At 42.2% G+C, this 18,317-nt stretch overlaps 7 protein-coding genes across 7 annotated transcripts; 4 read left to right on the top strand and 3 right to left on the bottom strand.

Moving 5' to 3' along the window:
* Positions 1 to 972: 972 nt before the first annotated feature.
* SS1G_10366 (hypothetical protein) lies at positions 973 to 2,139 on the bottom strand (the record flags this gene model as incomplete). The annotated part of the gene is made up of 2 exons (XM_001588768.1): positions 973 to 1,264; positions 1,424 to 2,139. The coding sequence occupies 2 exons, from the start codon at positions 2,137 to 2,139 to the stop codon at positions 973 to 975; spliced, it is 1,008 nt and encodes a 335-aa protein (XP_001588818.1).
* A 2,732-nt stretch (positions 2,140 to 4,871) lies between these two features.
* Positions 4,872 to 6,035, bottom strand: SS1G_10365 (predicted protein; the record flags this gene model as incomplete). The annotated part of the gene is made up of 4 exons (XM_001588767.1): positions 4,872 to 4,903; positions 4,966 to 5,040; positions 5,332 to 5,466; positions 5,984 to 6,035. 4 exons carry the CDS (start codon positions 6,033 to 6,035, stop codon positions 4,872 to 4,874), a joined length of 294 nt encoding a protein of 97 aa, XP_001588817.1.
* A 332-nt stretch (positions 6,036 to 6,367) lies between these two features.
* SS1G_10364 (predicted protein) lies at positions 6,368 to 7,143 on the top strand (the record flags this gene model as incomplete). Its single annotated transcript, XM_001588766.1, has 3 exons — positions 6,368 to 6,399; positions 6,568 to 6,680; positions 6,935 to 7,143. 3 exons carry the CDS (start codon positions 6,368 to 6,370, stop codon positions 7,141 to 7,143), a joined length of 354 nt encoding a protein of 117 aa, XP_001588816.1.
* Positions 7,144 to 7,275: 132 nt separating this feature from the next.
* Positions 7,276 to 7,449, top strand: SS1G_10363 (predicted protein; the record flags this gene model as incomplete). Its single annotated transcript, XM_001588765.1, has 1 exon — positions 7,276 to 7,449. The coding sequence occupies one exon, from the start codon at positions 7,276 to 7,278 to the stop codon at positions 7,447 to 7,449; it is 174 nt and encodes a 57-aa protein (XP_001588815.1).
* A 1,261-nt stretch (positions 7,450 to 8,710) lies between these two features.
* On the top strand, positions 8,711 to 8,872 carry SS1G_10362 (predicted protein; the record flags this gene model as incomplete). Its single annotated transcript, XM_001588764.1, has 1 exon — positions 8,711 to 8,872. The coding sequence occupies one exon, from the start codon at positions 8,711 to 8,713 to the stop codon at positions 8,870 to 8,872; it is 162 nt and encodes a 53-aa protein (XP_001588814.1).
* Positions 8,873 to 9,836: 964 nt separating this feature from the next.
* On the top strand, positions 9,837 to 12,829 carry SS1G_10361 (predicted protein; the record flags this gene model as incomplete). Its single annotated transcript, XM_001588763.1, has 8 exons — positions 9,837 to 9,924; positions 10,078 to 10,277; positions 10,374 to 10,397; positions 10,909 to 11,002; positions 11,113 to 11,267; positions 11,758 to 11,819; positions 12,279 to 12,515; positions 12,721 to 12,829. The coding sequence occupies 8 exons, from the start codon at positions 9,837 to 9,839 to the stop codon at positions 12,827 to 12,829; spliced, it is 969 nt and encodes a 322-aa protein (XP_001588813.1).
* A 2,079-nt stretch (positions 12,830 to 14,908) lies between these two features.
* SS1G_10360 (predicted protein) lies at positions 14,909 to 18,177 on the bottom strand (the record flags this gene model as incomplete). The annotated part of the gene is made up of 3 exons (XM_001588762.1): positions 14,909 to 14,952; positions 15,126 to 15,585; positions 15,877 to 18,177. The coding sequence occupies 3 exons, from the start codon at positions 18,175 to 18,177 to the stop codon at positions 14,909 to 14,911; spliced, it is 2,805 nt and encodes a 934-aa protein (XP_001588812.1).
* Between the last annotated feature and the right edge of the window lie 140 nt (positions 18,178 to 18,317).

Below are 18,317 nucleotides of genomic sequence, written 5' to 3'. Positions count from 1 at the left end.
ATAAGCCCAGCTCAATCATAATGAATGTAACCTGCATTAGGAATCCCTAAATGAACCCAGTATCAAACTATGCGCATTTTCCAGAATCCCAAGTGCCCAAAATCATATATTATAAGAAAGATAAGCAGTAGATATAAAAAATGGTATAAAATGGTATAAAAAGATATCCTGCCCGAAATCCAGATCCCACGACCCGAGTTATAGGCACATTTCAGTGCCACTCAAAACTCCACATCTGGCAAGTGGGAATATAAAAAAACGCCATCTTATAAATGCAGATGCCAAACCAGAGTCTCGAAACTCTTTGTTGTGCCCATAGCCGTAGCCATTAAAAAAATCAAACCATAGCGCCTTGAAGCAAGTATCTCAATAATGCTTCCGCTACTCTCAAGAGAAAAAAAAAGAAAAAGAAAAAAAAGTAGAGGTGAAACCCTTTCTTCAAACGCGAGTACCAATATGCCAAAATGCCCCTGGTATGCGTCACCCTTGAACAAAAACCAATATGTGTTCTCTACGCCCTAAAAGACGTGTAATTATACGACTTTTCCTATTCCCGTGATCCTCCGATCAAAAGTCTCCGTAACTCCATGTTGACGATCGCGAGGGATCTTCATGCTCTGTGACGCTAAATACTTTTATACATTAGATTTGTGCTTCGGTAATGTACCTTTCGCTTCGGAGGCGTTGCTGAGAGGTTATGACCGTGGTGAATGATCCTCCGACGATTTGGGTCGAAGTGATGATCCGGTTGAGCCTTGTGACTGCTTCATCGTGTTTTTGCGCGTAAGTTTCGCATAATGTAACCCACATGCGTTGCAGAGTGTCCGGGCTCCATCAGGTCCCCTTCTCCATTCGGGAGTCTCCGCTCTGTTGCAGCTGTGACATCTACCTGGTGGCGCAGCACGCTGTTCAATCGTTAGTAATTTGTGTGCAGCACGAATTGGAAAAGTACGTACCCCTCGACGTTTTTTGTTATCTGGGTCCACCAAAATTCTGATGATGTCTATCATCGCCATAAATGCTCTCATCATCGTAATCCGGAGCTAATCTTGCACCCCGAGATTGTTCGTCCGCTGCATGCTGCTGCTGTACGGCAGTATCCAACATGCGATGAAGGCAAGATACAACTCGATTGCCGTGAATTAACATCTCCTTCAATGGTCCTGGCGATCGGGTGGATCTTTCCGGAATTGCAATGTGAGAGCGTGGTTGCTTCTTGGCTAATTGCGTGGAAATGCCGTGACCATTCCTGCAATAGAGAGTGCTAGATACGTTTATCTTCGATCAATTAGTTAGTGAATCTGAGTAGAATAATAAATAATGGAGACCAACTTGAGCTAAATTATTATCCACGTCCCACACTTCAAGTTGTCGCTTTAACCCTTGATTGAACGGCTCATTCTGACTTTTATAGTTTTTATACCCAGGACCGCCCAGATCTCTATCATCGCGTGGTGGATAAGGTGGCTGTGGGTAACCTTGCGCTTGTGGTGGAGGATGAGGAGGCTGAACTGATTGAGTCGGTGCGTTCCCATAAGGGTGTTGATTATGCAACGGAGCTGGCTGACCGTATTCATTCATCGATCTTTCGACGAACCGTTCTGCGACTCTTGGCTCTTGCTCATACCTAGGAGCCTCGTATCTGGGCGCTGGGTAGGAGTTGGCAGGCGGAGGTTGTGAGATTGTAGGGTGTAGTAACGATTGTCTCCTTGGCTCAGCGAAGCTCCTTGAATCCAAATCTGTGCGCGGAAAAGGTGGTGGTTGAATAGGCACCGGCGGAGAAGGTTGCCGTGATTGAGACGATTGAAAAGTTCCCTGCTCATATGTTCGCGGCGGTGGCAATACCTGCGTTTGAGAGTAAGGAATCTGCGGATGCGAGGGAGGCGCAGAGGCAGATACAGGTGAAGCATACGGAACAGGCTTGGCGGAGGTACTACTTAGAGCTTCCTGTATCGATGGTAAAGATTGTCGGTGAGTGTTGGTCTGCAATTGATGGGGCGGCGCTTTCTCATCTGACGTCCTCCGCGACTCTGGGGGTGATATCAGGCCGCTGTGTGAAGAAGCGGGCCAGCCTGCGGAATATGGTGCACCATTTGAGTAGCGAGCGGACGCGGGGCTGGCACTTATCGGTGCAGCCATTGAGTTTGATTGTATGTATCGTGTGTCCGTATTGATACGCTCGATATGTTCGCGATTCATGATGGAGAGGATGCCACTAATGATATATGAATGTCAGCCTGGATTATGTTAAAGTATCATTGGCTTGAAAATAATTCTGAGTCTCAAAAAATCAAGGAAAACTGACCTTGACCTACTGCCACTTTCCGCGCCCTCCATTGCAAGATCTGGAAAGTATTTCACTCAAATCTGAACAGATTAGATGCTCGGAAACATGCGTGAAATGATATCGTGCTCTTCCGGTTCCGACGTTTGTGCTACTGTAACACCTGTTCACCTAAGCATCTGCGAATTGCCCTCAGCTCGAGTACTTTCTGTACAATTTCCTTTGGTGTTGCTTAAGCACTGACCGGAGTGTGAGGATCAAGAGTAGAACGGTCAATTGGCGTGCGGCTGAAAGGAAAATCTAACCTTCTAGATTGCCCTAGCTAAAATTTGATGACCGAGGATCGAATTGACAAAGAGGTTGTTGAGCTTGTGATTTATAGTGTGTGTCTATGTATATACACTCGGTCGATTGCTGTCGACTCTATCAAAGGTCCCAAGGTAAGGCAATGATGCGTTACCTGAAGCCAACCACAGGTCTTTTGTGTATGTATGTAATTTTGAACGGCGCAAATGATGAGAATGGAATCGCAGATTTGTTTCAAGATGTGAAGTGAGCGCGGCTATCCCGATATACTTGTTCGAAGAGTGAGGCTGGATTACACAGAAGAAAGATTGGAGGGGGAAAGCCCGTCTAAATATAGTGAGACCTTTTCGATCTGAACCAGAATTTTTCTGTAGCGTAGGTAGGGTTCAAAATGTAAATAAAAGCATCAGATCTATAAACCAGAGGTAAAATGTAGTCCAATTGGCTCCAGTTAATGTTGATGAGGACGGACGTAAAAATGTAAGTATAAAATACAGGATCTGCTATGGATGCTTGGAGAGTGAAGATCGATCGAACGCGGGGACGATCAATGTTTTGATGATGTTGAAGGAATGGAAGGAGTGAAGAAAAAGGAAGAGAGCAGTGGGCTGTAACAGTGTGGAGGCTGGTTCCTCTCTTTTCCCTGCTCGATTAGGGTTTCGTTCGGTGTAAAGCTTGTGGAAGTGTGGAAGGAGGAACGAGGTACACAACAGGGCAGGTGAGCTTCTCGAAGTTTGGTAAGGCAAATGATAGGATAAATAATGGGAACAAAAGATAAGAACCGCAAAAAGTATGAAGCTAGCGAAATACCAATAACCCAGGTGGAGAGAAAAGCAAAAGGACAATACTATAATAAGTCGAGCTTCTGCTGAATATCAATGTTTTGTGAAGAGTGGGAAGGACCAGTTGCAGTCGTAGCTGTATGTAGTATATAAAGATATCAAGTAAGAGGAGCGGGATGGGTGGGAGGAAGCGGCATCGTGCTGTACTACAATTAACTCTTCATCGAGCGGATTCAAGCCGTCACTGGCCGAGCTAGTAAGAGTTTGGCTTGTTGTTCTTAGCCCTATAGAGCTAGGTTAAGGGAGGAGATTTTTTTAGTTTCCGGTACTCTTACTTGGGTATGATTTCTTTTTTAGGTTCAACTGAGGGATGATGCTAAGAGTGGTTGGGATGGGGATCGAAGCTTAGGGAGATACAGGGTCGTAGCTAAGTTGTGAACCCAAACCGTCACCAAGGATCAAGGCAGTAGCGGCAAAGCAAGAAAACAACATGAGGACAGGACAGGACATGGGGAGAGGAGTGGGTGGCATGGAGACCATTCATCAACATGATGCGAATTTCCTAACCATAGCCAGCGAGCGGTAGAGGTTTTTTTATGAGAATTCTTATTTTCAGGGTTTAGTCTCAATATCGGAATCTCACGCTACTGCAGGATAGGATAGTGGTATCTAGATACATATAAACTAACATCCTAGTTGAATTGCAGGTGGGACGTTTGTCTAAAGTAGACAAACGACATGGGATCTAAAATCCGAATATCTCTTGACCAGACGAGGGGCAAGCTAATCTTGAGATTTGCGAGTTTACGATGGCCAACAGGGATTATAAATAAGATGCGTGGATGTGGCAGACTGCATAACCTTGCATACGTTTACCATGGGTCAGCCCATGATGCTAATATGGATCTCCAGTGGGTGGAGGGAAAAAGATGAGTGAGAGGGGTTTATTTGTGGGCCGTGGGGTGGTTTAAGAAGAAGGGGAGTGACGAAGTGATGAAGTATAATGAATTTGATTAGTAGGGAGAGTTTGACATACGGAGTGTGTATTCGAAGAGGGAGTGGTGATGAAGGCTTGTGAAAATGTTTAGCGTCCAGGATCAACAGGAGTCACAGGGCCTACACCAAGATGAAATTTAAAGTTCTAGATCTTCCAGACTGGTTCGTTCGATCGAAAGACGTGGTGCGATGCGATGCGACGCCTGTTTTTACCTACTGACGAAGGAAAGGCAAACTGAAGAGGAAGTGAAATAGGACAAGCCGATAAATTTGCAGAGGGTAGAAAGGAGAAAGTTTTTAGCCCCTTCGTTTGTGACTTTTGTTCGCGTATGACAAGCGTAGCCCTATACAACACATGATGAGATAATGCTATCTACAAAAGCTATCACATATTTCTATTATCACGAACAATTTCACTATTTAAAGTTGAAATATAGCAATATCTTCATTATCAAATCTTGAGAACATTTTTTCCGATAAAACTCCGAACTAGTGTCAATCTTTTACTCCGGATTTCGATCCTTTCTTAGATGAACTAAAAGTGTCAAATATAATCAGTACATTATACAGATTTATTACCAGATAGATTAATCGTACGCGGTTCTAGTCGCTTACGGTTGTAGCAACATTGGGGCAGATCCGTGGCGTTATCTAGTAGCTCAGCATGTCTACCTAACCTGCCCAATTAGTATATTCGTAATACCTTATTAATGGCACGAACCGTTGGGATTTCAAATCTCCAGAGACTCTCTAGATTGTATCACATCGCCGAGATCGTCACTCAGATCTGTACTTCTAATCACATTGAGGCCGATCCCTAGCGATATCTCCTTCAACTTCTCACCTATTATTTCACATTACATATTTTCTTATGATAATCCCGTCGCCATTTTAAAGTTTTCCAAATTCCAACCGTTAGCAATTTACGTCTCATTTACTTGCTCTGCAATCTACAATACGGACAGAATATCATTATTTTGTGGGTTGGAATCCCCGAACTAATGCAACCTCGATCGAGACCCTGGATGATGCAGTTAATTTTGGTCTTACAATTATTACTTGGCGGTCCTTCGTGGCCATCCCTCGAGAAGGTACTCTCTGGACTCTGGAGAGAGGATCAGTTACTGGTGTAAATGAATGAAAATTGAACAAGTCACGTAAGCATGATACCTACATCTAGTGCATCATACAGCAAACAGTATCCATATATCTGCCTATCAAAATTTAAAATCCCTACATCTCCTCCTGCAGAACGTGCAGTATCCAGATACGCGGCATATCTCAAGATCGTGTTACCTGGGATTAACCTAAAGGGAGCTTCCTCTATCCACTCTTTAAACGTATCGTGTCTCTGTCGAACCTCCAGGATTGCCTCCACTTACAAATTCAGTAGGTAACGTCTGCACGATCGTATCAAGTGCTGATGGACAAATCACCAGCCTGCTTGCTATTTATCCTCAATTTGCATGCTGTACAACTTATTCTGCCTATATCACATTTCGTTGTAGATTCGGGTAGTCGCCATATCTTGCCGCAACTTGCCGCCCCCCTCGCCATTGTCATGGAACACGAATATGCCGGGCTTTGCCAACTTCATTCAATCTTGCCATCTCACCTTCTCTTGGGATGAACACCTGGAACATTTGAATATTTCCCTCTGCATACATTACAGAATAAAACATTTGTTCTCGCATTGTCTGGATTTCTTATTGAGGAGCGCATAGTGGCTCGACCTTTTTGAGCCAAATTCAGCTAGTCCGTTAATTACAGAATGAAGGCCAATTACTACAAGGCTTACATGGCAGATCACTCCCTATTATGATATTGCCGACTTTATTTCTGCCTCCGCAGTCTTTAATGACAATAGTCTTACGAAGGCGTCGCTAAGAGAATGTCGGCTGATAGAAAAAGGGATGAGACCATACATGGCTCAGTACTTACATCAAATCCGGGGTGCGAGTGAGTGGATTACATTCACTAATTAGCTGCACCTTCCAAAATGCTATATTGGCATACTACTTACTCCCTACTGTACTCCAAAATATCAGCACCGATTACCTCGATGAAACCTATCACGGCAGTCATAAACTCATGCAATCATGCACTAAGTAGAATTGTTTTTATCACGCATCTACTATTTTAGCACTCAACACCAACAGTTCTTTCCCATTGTCGGCAATTAAACCCTTGATGATGCAGAAATTGCATTGAAGATCTTCCTAATTCAGACGTCGGCAGATTTCCACCCCTGAGCTTCAAGGTCGCGGTTATCGCTGCGACGTTGTCTATTAATCTCAATTCGTCGCATCGAGGTACTTTACCGACGGAGTTACTGCAGCTCTAGCCTCATACCGTACCAAAGAAGCTCTCTTGCCAAGATAATCCAGAAGGGTTTTCATTCAGCTAGTCGATCCAAAAGTGTCAAAGCCAAACAGGTAAATGTGTTGTCCACACTTTGGAAAAACGTTAAACATCATAAAGCTCGGATCTCACATAGATTTGGAGGAATAATGATAAGATTGAACCGATTGATGAATATACTTTTTAATATCTTCGGGCTTTACAGAACAAGCCTCATACGATTATCACTTTGGAGATGTTCCGGTGAATACTTTTGACAGCTGCATGTTTCGGGATCCCACGCCCAAGCGATCCGCCCCCTATGACCTGCTCTCTTGGCCAACCAGATTACATTACATCCTTTGCATCGCAACATCGATCGTGCGCTCGCAGAAGTCGAAGCGCACGTGTAACTTTGTTGAGTATGAGTTATGAGTAGAATTCCATTTGCAAGCGAACCCCGGTGGCTTGGATTAGAACAATCTTATTCACACCGTGTTAGGTCATAACTTTTTAATAATATTTTTCCCAACATTCCATCTGAGACCTAAAATTTGACCTGCAGATATGAGACAGACCACTGGAAGGAACAAGAAGATCGTGTCTACCAACTTTCCATCCACTACTGCTGAAGATCAAAATTATATGGGGATTACTATTGCCAGGGGTTTTGACAGACTTGGTGTTGATCACTCCCTGGTGACACTTTCCACCGAACACGAGCTGATCTCATCAGAATGATCCAAGATTCGAACAATCTTAGTTGGATTTCTGGCCCATCGAGGTCCAAAATTATGTCTCTCAAGTTTCCCACATTGAGACAAGGAAAAGGTTGATATGGAGGTTCATCATCGCCACGTGAGAATCATGGATAGGCCTTGCTAGAAACCCAACGGCTTTTTTATTAATGACATATTTGCTAGGATATCAATTTTAGTAATGTTTTGACTTTCTAGCTAAGACATTTCCGATATGCGCACTGTACTCCGTATAAGATTTGCATGATTTCTTTCTTAACGGAGCAGACTTCCTCGTTGAGTCTTCATGGTGCACAAAGACCCCCTGATCATGCACATCGTCGCACATCTCTTCACACTTTCCATTCGACTTTCGAAAAGCTTACGGCGACGCACAAGCATCATTCATGGATGACAGGGCCTCTGGGATCGCCGATTAATACCCCTGTGCTCCATAGACAAAGATCTAAATCCTCCCCACTGTTTCGGATCCAAAGAAAAATGGACGACTTACTCCGTAGTGGTTCGTAGTGGTTGTTGTGCTAACAGCACGATGCGTACGCAAAGTATGTAGGCTACGGTCAAATTCTAGACAAATGATATAATACTTGCGTCAGCTTGAGAAACTGCAGTACGTATGTACGATACGGGTAACTGTCAATTTTCAAGGAATCCTCCTTTCCAACTTTTAAACTTGTCTACTTCTCCGAGATTCTTCTCCGGCTTCCAAGTTCTACGCTGATACCCAAATGTTGCACTTCAATCAGAGAGGGTGGCTTACGATAATGGATGAAGGAAAATCTCCTTAGGCCAAGCCACGTTTATCGCTCGATCGATGTCTGCATTTCAAACTTCCGTCTGTGGATGAGCATGCTGAAGCGTCTCACTTGACATGATTTTGACAAGCCGAGCAGCAAAGCTGGAAGCGACATAGTGGTGGGCTCGGACGGGATCTCCATCAGTTCCTACTGCAAATCGCTGGGCCCGGTCGTGGAACTTCCGATGGAGCTTTGCCGTTTCAAACCGGCATTTTCACGTGCTCCATGCATCATCTTCTACAATTAGACATAATTAACCGTAATTTCTCTCAAATGCTGAGGTTCACCAGTGGTTCTACTTTCTTAATATCACAATCACAAGCTACGTAGAACTAGCTAGTTCAGGCCGCACAGCTTCACAAGCGCTTGAAAATTCTGGATGAGCCAGGATTGTAATATAACAAGGTTAATCAAATGATCTATCTAGATCTCGGAAGTTTTGCCAAAATGTTTAGTGGAAGGATGCAAGTCGTACGATTATTCCTTACCAAAGGGTTTGAGGCTTGCGGGAGCGGGAGTGCCAATACTTCATTGAAGCTTTCGTGGGAGAGGGTGTTGACTCGTGTGGTCAGCAGAAAATCTACTAAGATGATAGATCGTGAGATCTAAGGTCTAATCCGTCGATCGGATCCACCTTTGGAATGGCACATGAAATTTCAAAAAATTCAACGTTAGGCTGCGCTTTCCCTCTGGACATTTTTACATTTTTGGCCTACGGAGCTTTTCTCTCATGTCCGAATCATCGCTTAGACATTTTCTATTATATATCTTCATTTTGAAATATTACTACTTTACATTTTAGGGATTCCCCTTTTGTTATGTGTTGACTCGTCAATTTTCCAAGATATCATCTCACGGTTAAACAAATATTATAATCTCATACAATACTGCTACTCATCGATACCACCGTCTCACAAGCTATTACAACATATAATATACTTCATATTTCCTAAAAAGTCAACACGAGAACACAGCACCGCATCACCACACCAAACCTGGAATGATCATCGACCGATCTCATGCATAATAAAACCTTGATGCCTGCTTGGGACGTATGTCTCTTCGTCCCATGAAAAACATTGCTAAGATGATCGAGATTTCACACCGAACCCTTCTGTCGGTACACCATTCAAGCTACGATTTGGCCGGGCGTTTGCATCATTCTTCCGGAAGAATTTGTTGTCTACGATGCTGGCACTTAGCCTTGCATTGCAACGCAAGATCCTATATATTTATGATGATGATGCATGCAATAAACAAACTTCTCATCGTTCTCATCCCCACTTGAGACCTCTGCCCCAGTAAAGGAATCCACAAAATGACCAGGAGTGGCAGAGAGACTCCCAAGTGATTTCACTGCGTGTAGATACGGCAAGATATCAAGAATCCTACGAAGCAATCATATCAACTGTGATTTCTGGGCATGGCATGATATCTAACAGTGCCCCTTCACAGCCGACTAGATTTAGCCGGAATTTGATGGTCCATTGTATCAATATTGAAATGCAGTGCCGTTCAATCACTGTTATTGTGGCTTACGGCACAGCCAACGTTTTTTTTTCTACCCCAAAATATGTCACGGACTAGGATTGAGAGACATGCAGGTCTTTTATGGCCGAGCATTAACTACAGAAGGAAGTTCGCAATTCCCTCACGTATATGTAAGCCTCATCTAAGATCTGCTTATCTTCAACTCTGCTGCTCCCTGTCTATATCTTCTTCTCTCTTGACTCGGGTTCGAACATGCTGCAGATAGATCATGAGCACCGACAAACTTATACCGTAGGCTTGAGATAATGAATATATGCTTACAGCTAGACGGGTTCTGCTCACCGAGCTGAGATTTGCTCGTACCATGGTCCAATCCCCAATCCCACCTTTAGTTCCGCTTTCCAACAAACTACCGTCAAGAAACACTCAACACCTTCACCGCAGCACAACAGGACGAATGCATCAAGTGAACCCCGCAACTCTCATCAAAAAGACCGATCTTCATGTCCGAATAGGATACACCGTAACTCGGTCAAGGGTTTGACCAAATCCATGTCATAATGGAATTCCCTAGATGAAGATCACATCAAATCAAGTATATGTGCTTATTGTCCGATAGATATCCGTTTGGCACGATGGTGAGGTAATGCAGCTTACACTTAGCTTACCAAGATATGACCCTAAGGTGTTCAACCACTCATAGACATGCAATTTAATGTCTTGTATATCACAATACGCAAGAGCGTATATCTTTTTGCGGAATACTTTACCTCGCGCTTACATCATATTGGCGTGGATGAACGGGTACCTAGCAGATTAAGATCTTGAATATTTTCCCCGTCATCTTACCATCTCATCTCAGATAATCCGGACTTTTGTACTCCCATATGCATGCGCCTAGATACATATGGTATACATTGACATATCACATCAAGTTTGGCACAGTTGCAGAAATGCAATATGTTGAATCCTCAACTTTTCGGTATTATTACATTTTCAACACGGAGTGAAAAAAAGGCCTCATGTGTCACAAGAAACGCCAAGTGGCTGGCCATCATATTTGCTTTTTCCCATCGTTTAGACTAGACATGCTTTTTTCTCTTCTTTTTTTTAACCTCTAATAAAAACAATAAAATACTGCAAATATTGCCAAGGGCTTATTGGAATCGAGATTCCAACTCCTACATGCTAGAATACTATGCGGAGGTGTCCAGATAACGATACGATCCGATCGGAATGATCTTAAAAGTAAGTTCTCCTATATAGGTAGGTACGTAATAGTTTCATCTGCATCCTCGTCTCAAAGAAGAAATATTACCGAGAACCAGCCTTTTTTTAGCCAAAACTCCTAATTATAGAAAGGGCAAGTGATCTGCGTGGACGAGAACGAGGGGGTTTCAAGGCTCGCATAGATGAACCAGTCAGCCTTGAAACTATGAGATGCATAGAAACGTGTATTTTGGAACACAGCGGACACAGAGGGCACAGCGTTGAGGGAAATACAAAAGGTGGCGTATGTGAAGTCCTCACGTTTTGTGGCGCATGAGATAGCTTGTTCGTCTGCCAAAGCCACCACATGATTTGTTTTTCTTTTCGCAAACCTCTCACTTTCTCTCTTCCCAAGAATCTAAAGTAAGGAAGCTCATGACGGATCGGCTGTCGTGTGGAACTCAAGGGCTTGACTTTGTCAGATTTGTACGAGGTTTATTTGCTTCTTCTTGTTATTCATATGAATATTCATATGTCAATCCATGTGTTTACGAGAATGGATGCCGAGGGTGGCTTTTAGATGTCTTGATATTTTAAGCGCGCAACGACAGAATATGGGGAAACTATCATATTTTTTTCTTATCCGCCTGCTGATTTTCGTGGACCCTTGTCTCAAGTTGAGAGAACGTTTATATCAAGTGAAGGAACGGTTCCAGGCTGTCTCTTAATGTCTTATTGGCAATAACAAACCGTTATTCATCTATATAAACCCGTTAAATGTATATGTGGAAAAGGCTGAACTTGGTCATAGTGAACTATCACTATCGAGTCAGAGTCAAAGTGACATTGCGGAGGAGTAGTTTCAAGATGTTTCTGACTCTCTGGCCTCTATATTTTTCTATTCTTCACTCCTTCTTCCTCCTTACTTCCTCCCATTTTCAACGAAAATATATTTCTCCTTTGTCGAATTTGCCGCCATAAATCGAAGACAATTTCTCCCCGCGTCTCTCGTCGTATCCAAAGAGTGAATTTCCTGAGACATCCCACTATACCACGAATAGGCAATGCCCCGCGGTATTCAGAACAGAAACATAAAATCTCCGAATGACCTCCCCGTGCTGCGTGGCTGAGATCTTTCAAGAAATACTTCTTCCATTCTTCTATATTCTTCCCTTGCATATCTATACAATAGGAAGATACTATTCCTCACCAGTGCACATCAGAGACGAGAACTCTTAATCACGGGCATTTTTTCACGAGCATATTCTCTAGTTGCATACATATGTATTCAGCTGAATATTACAGCATAATTCAGGATCCGAAAGGGCGGAGAAAGATCTACTACTAATATTTCTACGAGACATCAAAGTCGATCTACGGACATGTTTAGCTTTTGCTACGGATCGGTCGATGGCGATAATGTTTCTAGGAAGTTTGGCTCGGAAGTGCTGATTTCCAGTCTTACACGTACAAAGGCTTTAGATCTGGTGGAATATATTAGCGGAGATCTGGAGGTCATTGGGAGTACGAGATTAGGATTATATGAATGTGTGTGTGTGTGTGTGTGTATTCAGGGGCTAGGGAGTTTGGGTTTGGTTGGTTCTCTGGGTGTACATTGTTATTGTGGCTTCCGATGTTGATACGAAGTTATGAAGTTATATTTGGAGTGTCAATATTAAATATTCTATGTAATAATAAATTAATTTCTTTTAGTGGGATTGTATCTTGATGATTATTTGTACAATTTGTATTTACAGTAATATTCATATAATTGACAGTAATACCGATTATCGACGTGTGAAATATCGACAACTCCACAGCTTTGAGTCATTACACATTAAATCGTTTTTTCAGCAGCAAATGTAATCTTTCTTTCCAAAACCAAGTCCTCTAGAAGTTACATTATGCATATGAAAACTTGATATTGATATCAAGATCTTACATTTTTCTCAATCATGATTCATTTTCAACTGAGCATTCACCATGAAGCACAAACTACTTCTCCGTTGCCTGAAGAGAAAGCCACGATGAATAAACAGATAGAGACAGATAGATAAGGATGATCACTGTGATCTTCCTTTTAGACTTTTATTGCGTGACTTGTTCTTATTTTTCTATCTTTCTAACTACCTACACACCTTACAGACAAAATATCGTCGCCTCTGTGATACTGTGCTTACCCTATGATTAGTAGGATATAGGATTATAAAAATACTTGTATCTCGATGAAGGAATAATAGTGGAATCAGAGAACGGCAGTTTGTTATTACTGATATTGATTTTCTGTTAGGGAGATGTACTGTTCGTGGACTCGATCCTCCGAGTACAAAGATTTCTCTATTTCATTAGATAATTATTATTTATTATTTGTTTGAAGGAAATGATGAGTATTCCAATAGTAATGAGTTCGATGATTATTTGTTATTTGAGTAAGATTTACTCAGTATTATAAATGAACAAAGAAAAATACTATAAAAATATTCTATTTTATTATATTTCATTTCATCTCCTTGATTTCTAATACCTAATATCTTCTTCCCCTTCTTCATTTTCCCTTCTCTCCTTCTTTCCCTTCCTCTCCTTCCTCCCCTAAAATAAACCCTTCCCCGTCTCATCACATACCAAATCATATACAAATTGTCTATAAGCACTATCTATACATCCTATCTACGCCATACCCATTTCATACACACACCACTTCTATTCTCCACTACTTCTCTTTTCTCAAGCTTTCTCTATATCTTCTCAACTACTTCACTCCCACCTTATTTTAATATTCTATTATATCTTGTTCTTTTCTATTCTCTCCTTCTCTTCCACTTCTCTTCCTTCAAGTTCCTTTCCTATACAAAAAATCAAGAAATTTATTAATTATAAATTCCAAACTATTTGTTTATTTAAGAGGGTTTTGAAATCGGAGAAAGAAAGTGAGGAGAAGGATTAGAGATGTATTTCACTGGATATAAAATGAAAAGTGATATATAATAATATATCAATAATTATAAATAATCTTTTATTGTTTTAAAGAATTAAGTAGTTAAGGATTTGTTTAAGAGGTTTTACGACGGCTTCTGGCCTCGTATCATATGACCACATACGAAGTCATTGTCACGATTCACCATTAGGATTGATGGTGTTACGATGGTAGCAAACTGATTAATTAGGAGAGCTTAGGCCTTGTGCAAACACGATCAGATTTCATCGAATTAGTATGTGATCTTGGTCACCTGAAGATCATATGCGCACGCACCATCAGAAATCACGTGATGAGGAGCCCTAGGAGCCAGAAAGCTCCTGGGGGCTCCCTTCTTCGGTTATTATATAGTCAGAGTAGTTTCATAGTTTAGGAGCTTCGTGCTCAACTTAGTTATCAATTAGTTTACCTAGATTCTACTTGATCTAGTAAAGAATTCACTTTCAAGTGAATACCAGTGATAAAGCCTTAACCCATAACTACCAACCGACAAACCTTAGGCAGCCGCTGCCTCCAGTACAGTATCGTTACACCCAGCCCAATATAAACATTTCAACATCATAATATTACAACACTATAAATAAATCATATTAACAAATCCATCTCCATCTCTAGTTTATACTAATCTTACAAAATCCAAACCATCAAATCTTCAATTATTTAAAAATTATCTATTTATAAATATCAAATATTAAATAACTTCAATCTTTATTTAGATATTATGTTAAAGTGAATGATTCCTGCGTAGCACGTGCACAGGGCACTAGTCCTATTAGGACTAGATTGAGAAGCTCTCTGTAGGAGAGCTTCGCACTTCCGTAGAACTTAGATAATGAGTGATTCATATACAAGACCAATATAGCCTCAGTTCTGCCCTATCAGCTTCCCACTATTCCCTGTGTAAGGTCATTCCTTTTAACATATTATTATAATTAATATTATTCATCTTATAACTATTATTAATATTATACCTACACTCTACGCTTAAATTCTTCTTCCCTGTATTCCTCATTTCCTATCTATTAGTCTTTATTATATCTCCACATCTACTCCATCGCTTCATCTCTATTCCCACCAGATTTAGTACCTCCCAGAAACTTATATCCCTATTCCTATTCCTAATCCTTACCAGCCTTATCCAAATCCAAACTCAAATCCGACCCCCTCAGAATCCCCCTCAAAAACCACCCCTCCCATCCCTCACCCCCCTCAACCTCTCATCCGCCCTCCTCAATTCCTCCTCTAACCCCCTCTCTATCTTCTCCATCCCCTTCTCCATCCCCTTTCCCTTTTCCTTTCCCTCTCTCCATCCCTGTCTCCTGCACATCTCATTCTCATTCTCAATTTTATTCTTAACATTAATTTCATTCCCATTACCTCCCACATCCCTCACCAAAACCAGCGGTTTCTTCTTTCTACGGATTTGCAGGGGTAGGGTTATAGGGATTGTTGGATCGATTGGGGATAGAGATAGAGATGTGGAGAGAGATGGAGATGGGAATGGATATTTTTTGTTCGTGGATATTTCCTGTGGGATGATTTTGATCTGAGAAGGTGGTTGAGATTGAAGTTGGAAATTCGGTATGTGCGCAGGTGGCCGAGGTACAGGTGAGGTATGAGATAAAAGAGGATATTGTAAAGATTCCGACTGAATAGTCATATAAGTTGGACTAGATACCTGATGTGGAGGTGAAAAAATAGAAGGAAGATACGGAGGTGAAGGTATCGATGAATAAGCATGCTGTAGTACTAACTCCGACTTGTCTTGATAAGAATCCGGACTCAAACACACATCTTCATCCCCATCCCAATAAGCATCCCAGACCCCATCCTCATCCCTATCATCATACCCACCGCTCCTACCACCTCCCTCCCCAAACGAACTAACCGGACTCACAACCCTATCCTCTCCTTCCCCAAACGAACTAACCAGACTCACATCACCCATCCCATTCCTCAAAACCGCATCCCAAGTACCTATCGTATGATTCGCGTAAATATCTTTCGATTCTTCTGTATTCACTTCTTTTGACACTTCTCCCGACACTCCCATATCCAAACTCGATACTGCATCTCCAGACTGTCCTCTTTCAATATATTCCACAAAAAACCTCCCCGTGGCATCTCTACCGATTTTCGGAAGAACAGTCGTATGATTTACGTAAGAATTTGGTATTTCTGGGACTTTAGGAATAGCTGCCACATCCCCCCTCGTACGAATCTGCGTATTCGAAGCACCCACTCGATATCGAGGTAACTTGGTATATGATTTCGCAGGAAAACCATCCATGTTAGTTTCCTCCTCAAGCTCCCCGTTACGCGGAGGTATAAATTGCGAGAAAGTTGTTACGGTAGATGATCTATCACTAACTGGAGCTACTCGACCTTGCAGCGATAAATTGCTGCTCGGTTCGGGTTTTGATACCGGAATATCTTTTCTATTCCAGAGTCGAGGTGATTGCGGACCTTGTTCATTATTTTTTACCCTTAGAGATGGGGAAATAGTAGGTGATATGGGTAAAGAAGAGTATCTAGTACCAGGGATAGTTTCTTGTAGATTCTCTGAAATAGCTGGAAATGCGACTTGGGTTTTTGTCTGTGTCTGAGATTTTTCAGTGATAGTGTTGCTTCGAGTTATTTCGTTAGCTAGGGGATGTCGAGGATGTGGTATAGCTCCTGTATTACTCCTTTTAGGTAAAGCAAAACCTCTAGATGGTTCTTTAGTCGTGTTATTCCTCTTTGGTGTATCTCTATAGTTTCTAGGCTCGACGAAATCAATGGCATGTTGCAAAGCAGCAGAAGGTACTGAGGAAACTTTCTCTGAAATATTTCGTTGCACCCATTGATCTCTTGCAAGTACCTCTTCGACACCGCGATGATTTGGTAAACTTGTGCTATGATCGGCAACATTTAATCCTTGGGATCGAAAAGGTATCGGTAATGCATCAATGCTTTGAGAATGGACCGGATGATCCAAAGCGCGATGTCGAGAAGGTACACGAATATGCGACGACGAAGATGACGTTCCCAAACTTCCTTTCCAAACCGCAAGTACATTGTCGATATTTTGCGGCGTTATATTGATTGTTTCACCATATTTCGCCTGGCTAATAATATCCGTTTGGTCCTCGTCAAACTGCGAAAACTCCGTGTCCTGGCTTATCCTTCCCGGCCTGTTCGAGTTTGTATCATTACTCCATCGCTCTGATGACATTCCTTGGTAACTATTTGTGAAATCAGGAATTTCATAACCATCAGTAAATGGGTCCACAATTGCAGATTTATCTGTGAAGGGGCTCCCACCAATTTCAGTCATATATTCTGCAGCATGTCTCTGGGCAGTCCACTCCTGTGATGCTTTAGGTCGACTTCTTTGGGGTATATCGATTGGCGCCGATGTTGCATTTGATATTGTTGCTTGTGAAATACTAGTACCAGCACCAGCAACCACGCCGTTAAAATGAAGGTCTAGAAATTCTTTGGGTGTAAGATATTCATATCCAGTGGCATCATCGACCCTTCGTTCATCTGACGATCCAGACCGAGAATTATGTTGTCCTGAACCTTCAGTCTTCTTACTCGCTCGAGAACCGCCTGCGGTTGTATTAAATCGATCGAGTCCTTGTTTGACCTTACCATGCATAGGAGGTTTATGCTCACCTGTTGCAGTCGTGTCCGGCTCGCTTTTAGGTCGGACGATCATCTTCCGCAAACTTCCAAATACACTAGGCTTTTTGGATTTAAGTTTTAGCGGAAGACTTTCGGTTCTGGGAGTGTCAGGACTGGCGTCTTTTACGCTCTCGCTGGTCTGGCTATATATGTCGTCTTCGACTTCTGCGTCGAACTTGACCATATCGGTGGCGGAAACATAGGGAGACCCGGTCCTCACCCCTTTCTTCTCGCGTCGTGCCTCTTCCGTTCCGTCCTGATATACTCTAACACCTTTCTCTCTACCCCTCTTGTCTCCATTCGCCACAATATCAAACCCACCTATACCCAACATGTAGTTTCTATTCCCTTCTTCGTCGAATGCACTAGCGTCGATGTTCTTTTCCACCCAGACCACCACAAAATTATCTTTATCCTGACCTCGACACTTTCGACAGTCCGCAAGGTAATGAGCAATAGTCGGGGGGGCTTTCACGCACTTTCGTCGTGGGTTGCCAAGATATAAGGCGCAACGATGTGTATAGGTTTGTTTGTGGATGCAACTTAATATTATTGTATATGTGTTGCACATTTTTGATTCTTGCATGTATTAAAGAGGAAGGGAAGTTTGAGGCCATAGTTAAAGTGGATATGCAAAAGTACATGTACGAAAAAATAGTGTGATTCTTTGCTATAAGGAGTTATGATTCAGGGGAATAAGGTCATTTGCTG

The sequence above is a fragment of the Sclerotinia sclerotiorum genome, genomic scaffold (assembly GCF_000146945.2).
Source record: "Sclerotinia sclerotiorum 1980 UF-70 scaffold_15 genomic scaffold, whole genome shotgun sequence".
NCBI lineage: Eukaryota > Fungi > Ascomycota > Leotiomycetes > Helotiales > Sclerotiniaceae > Sclerotinia > Sclerotinia sclerotiorum.
This window is presented reverse-complemented; position numbering and strand designations above follow the sequence as displayed.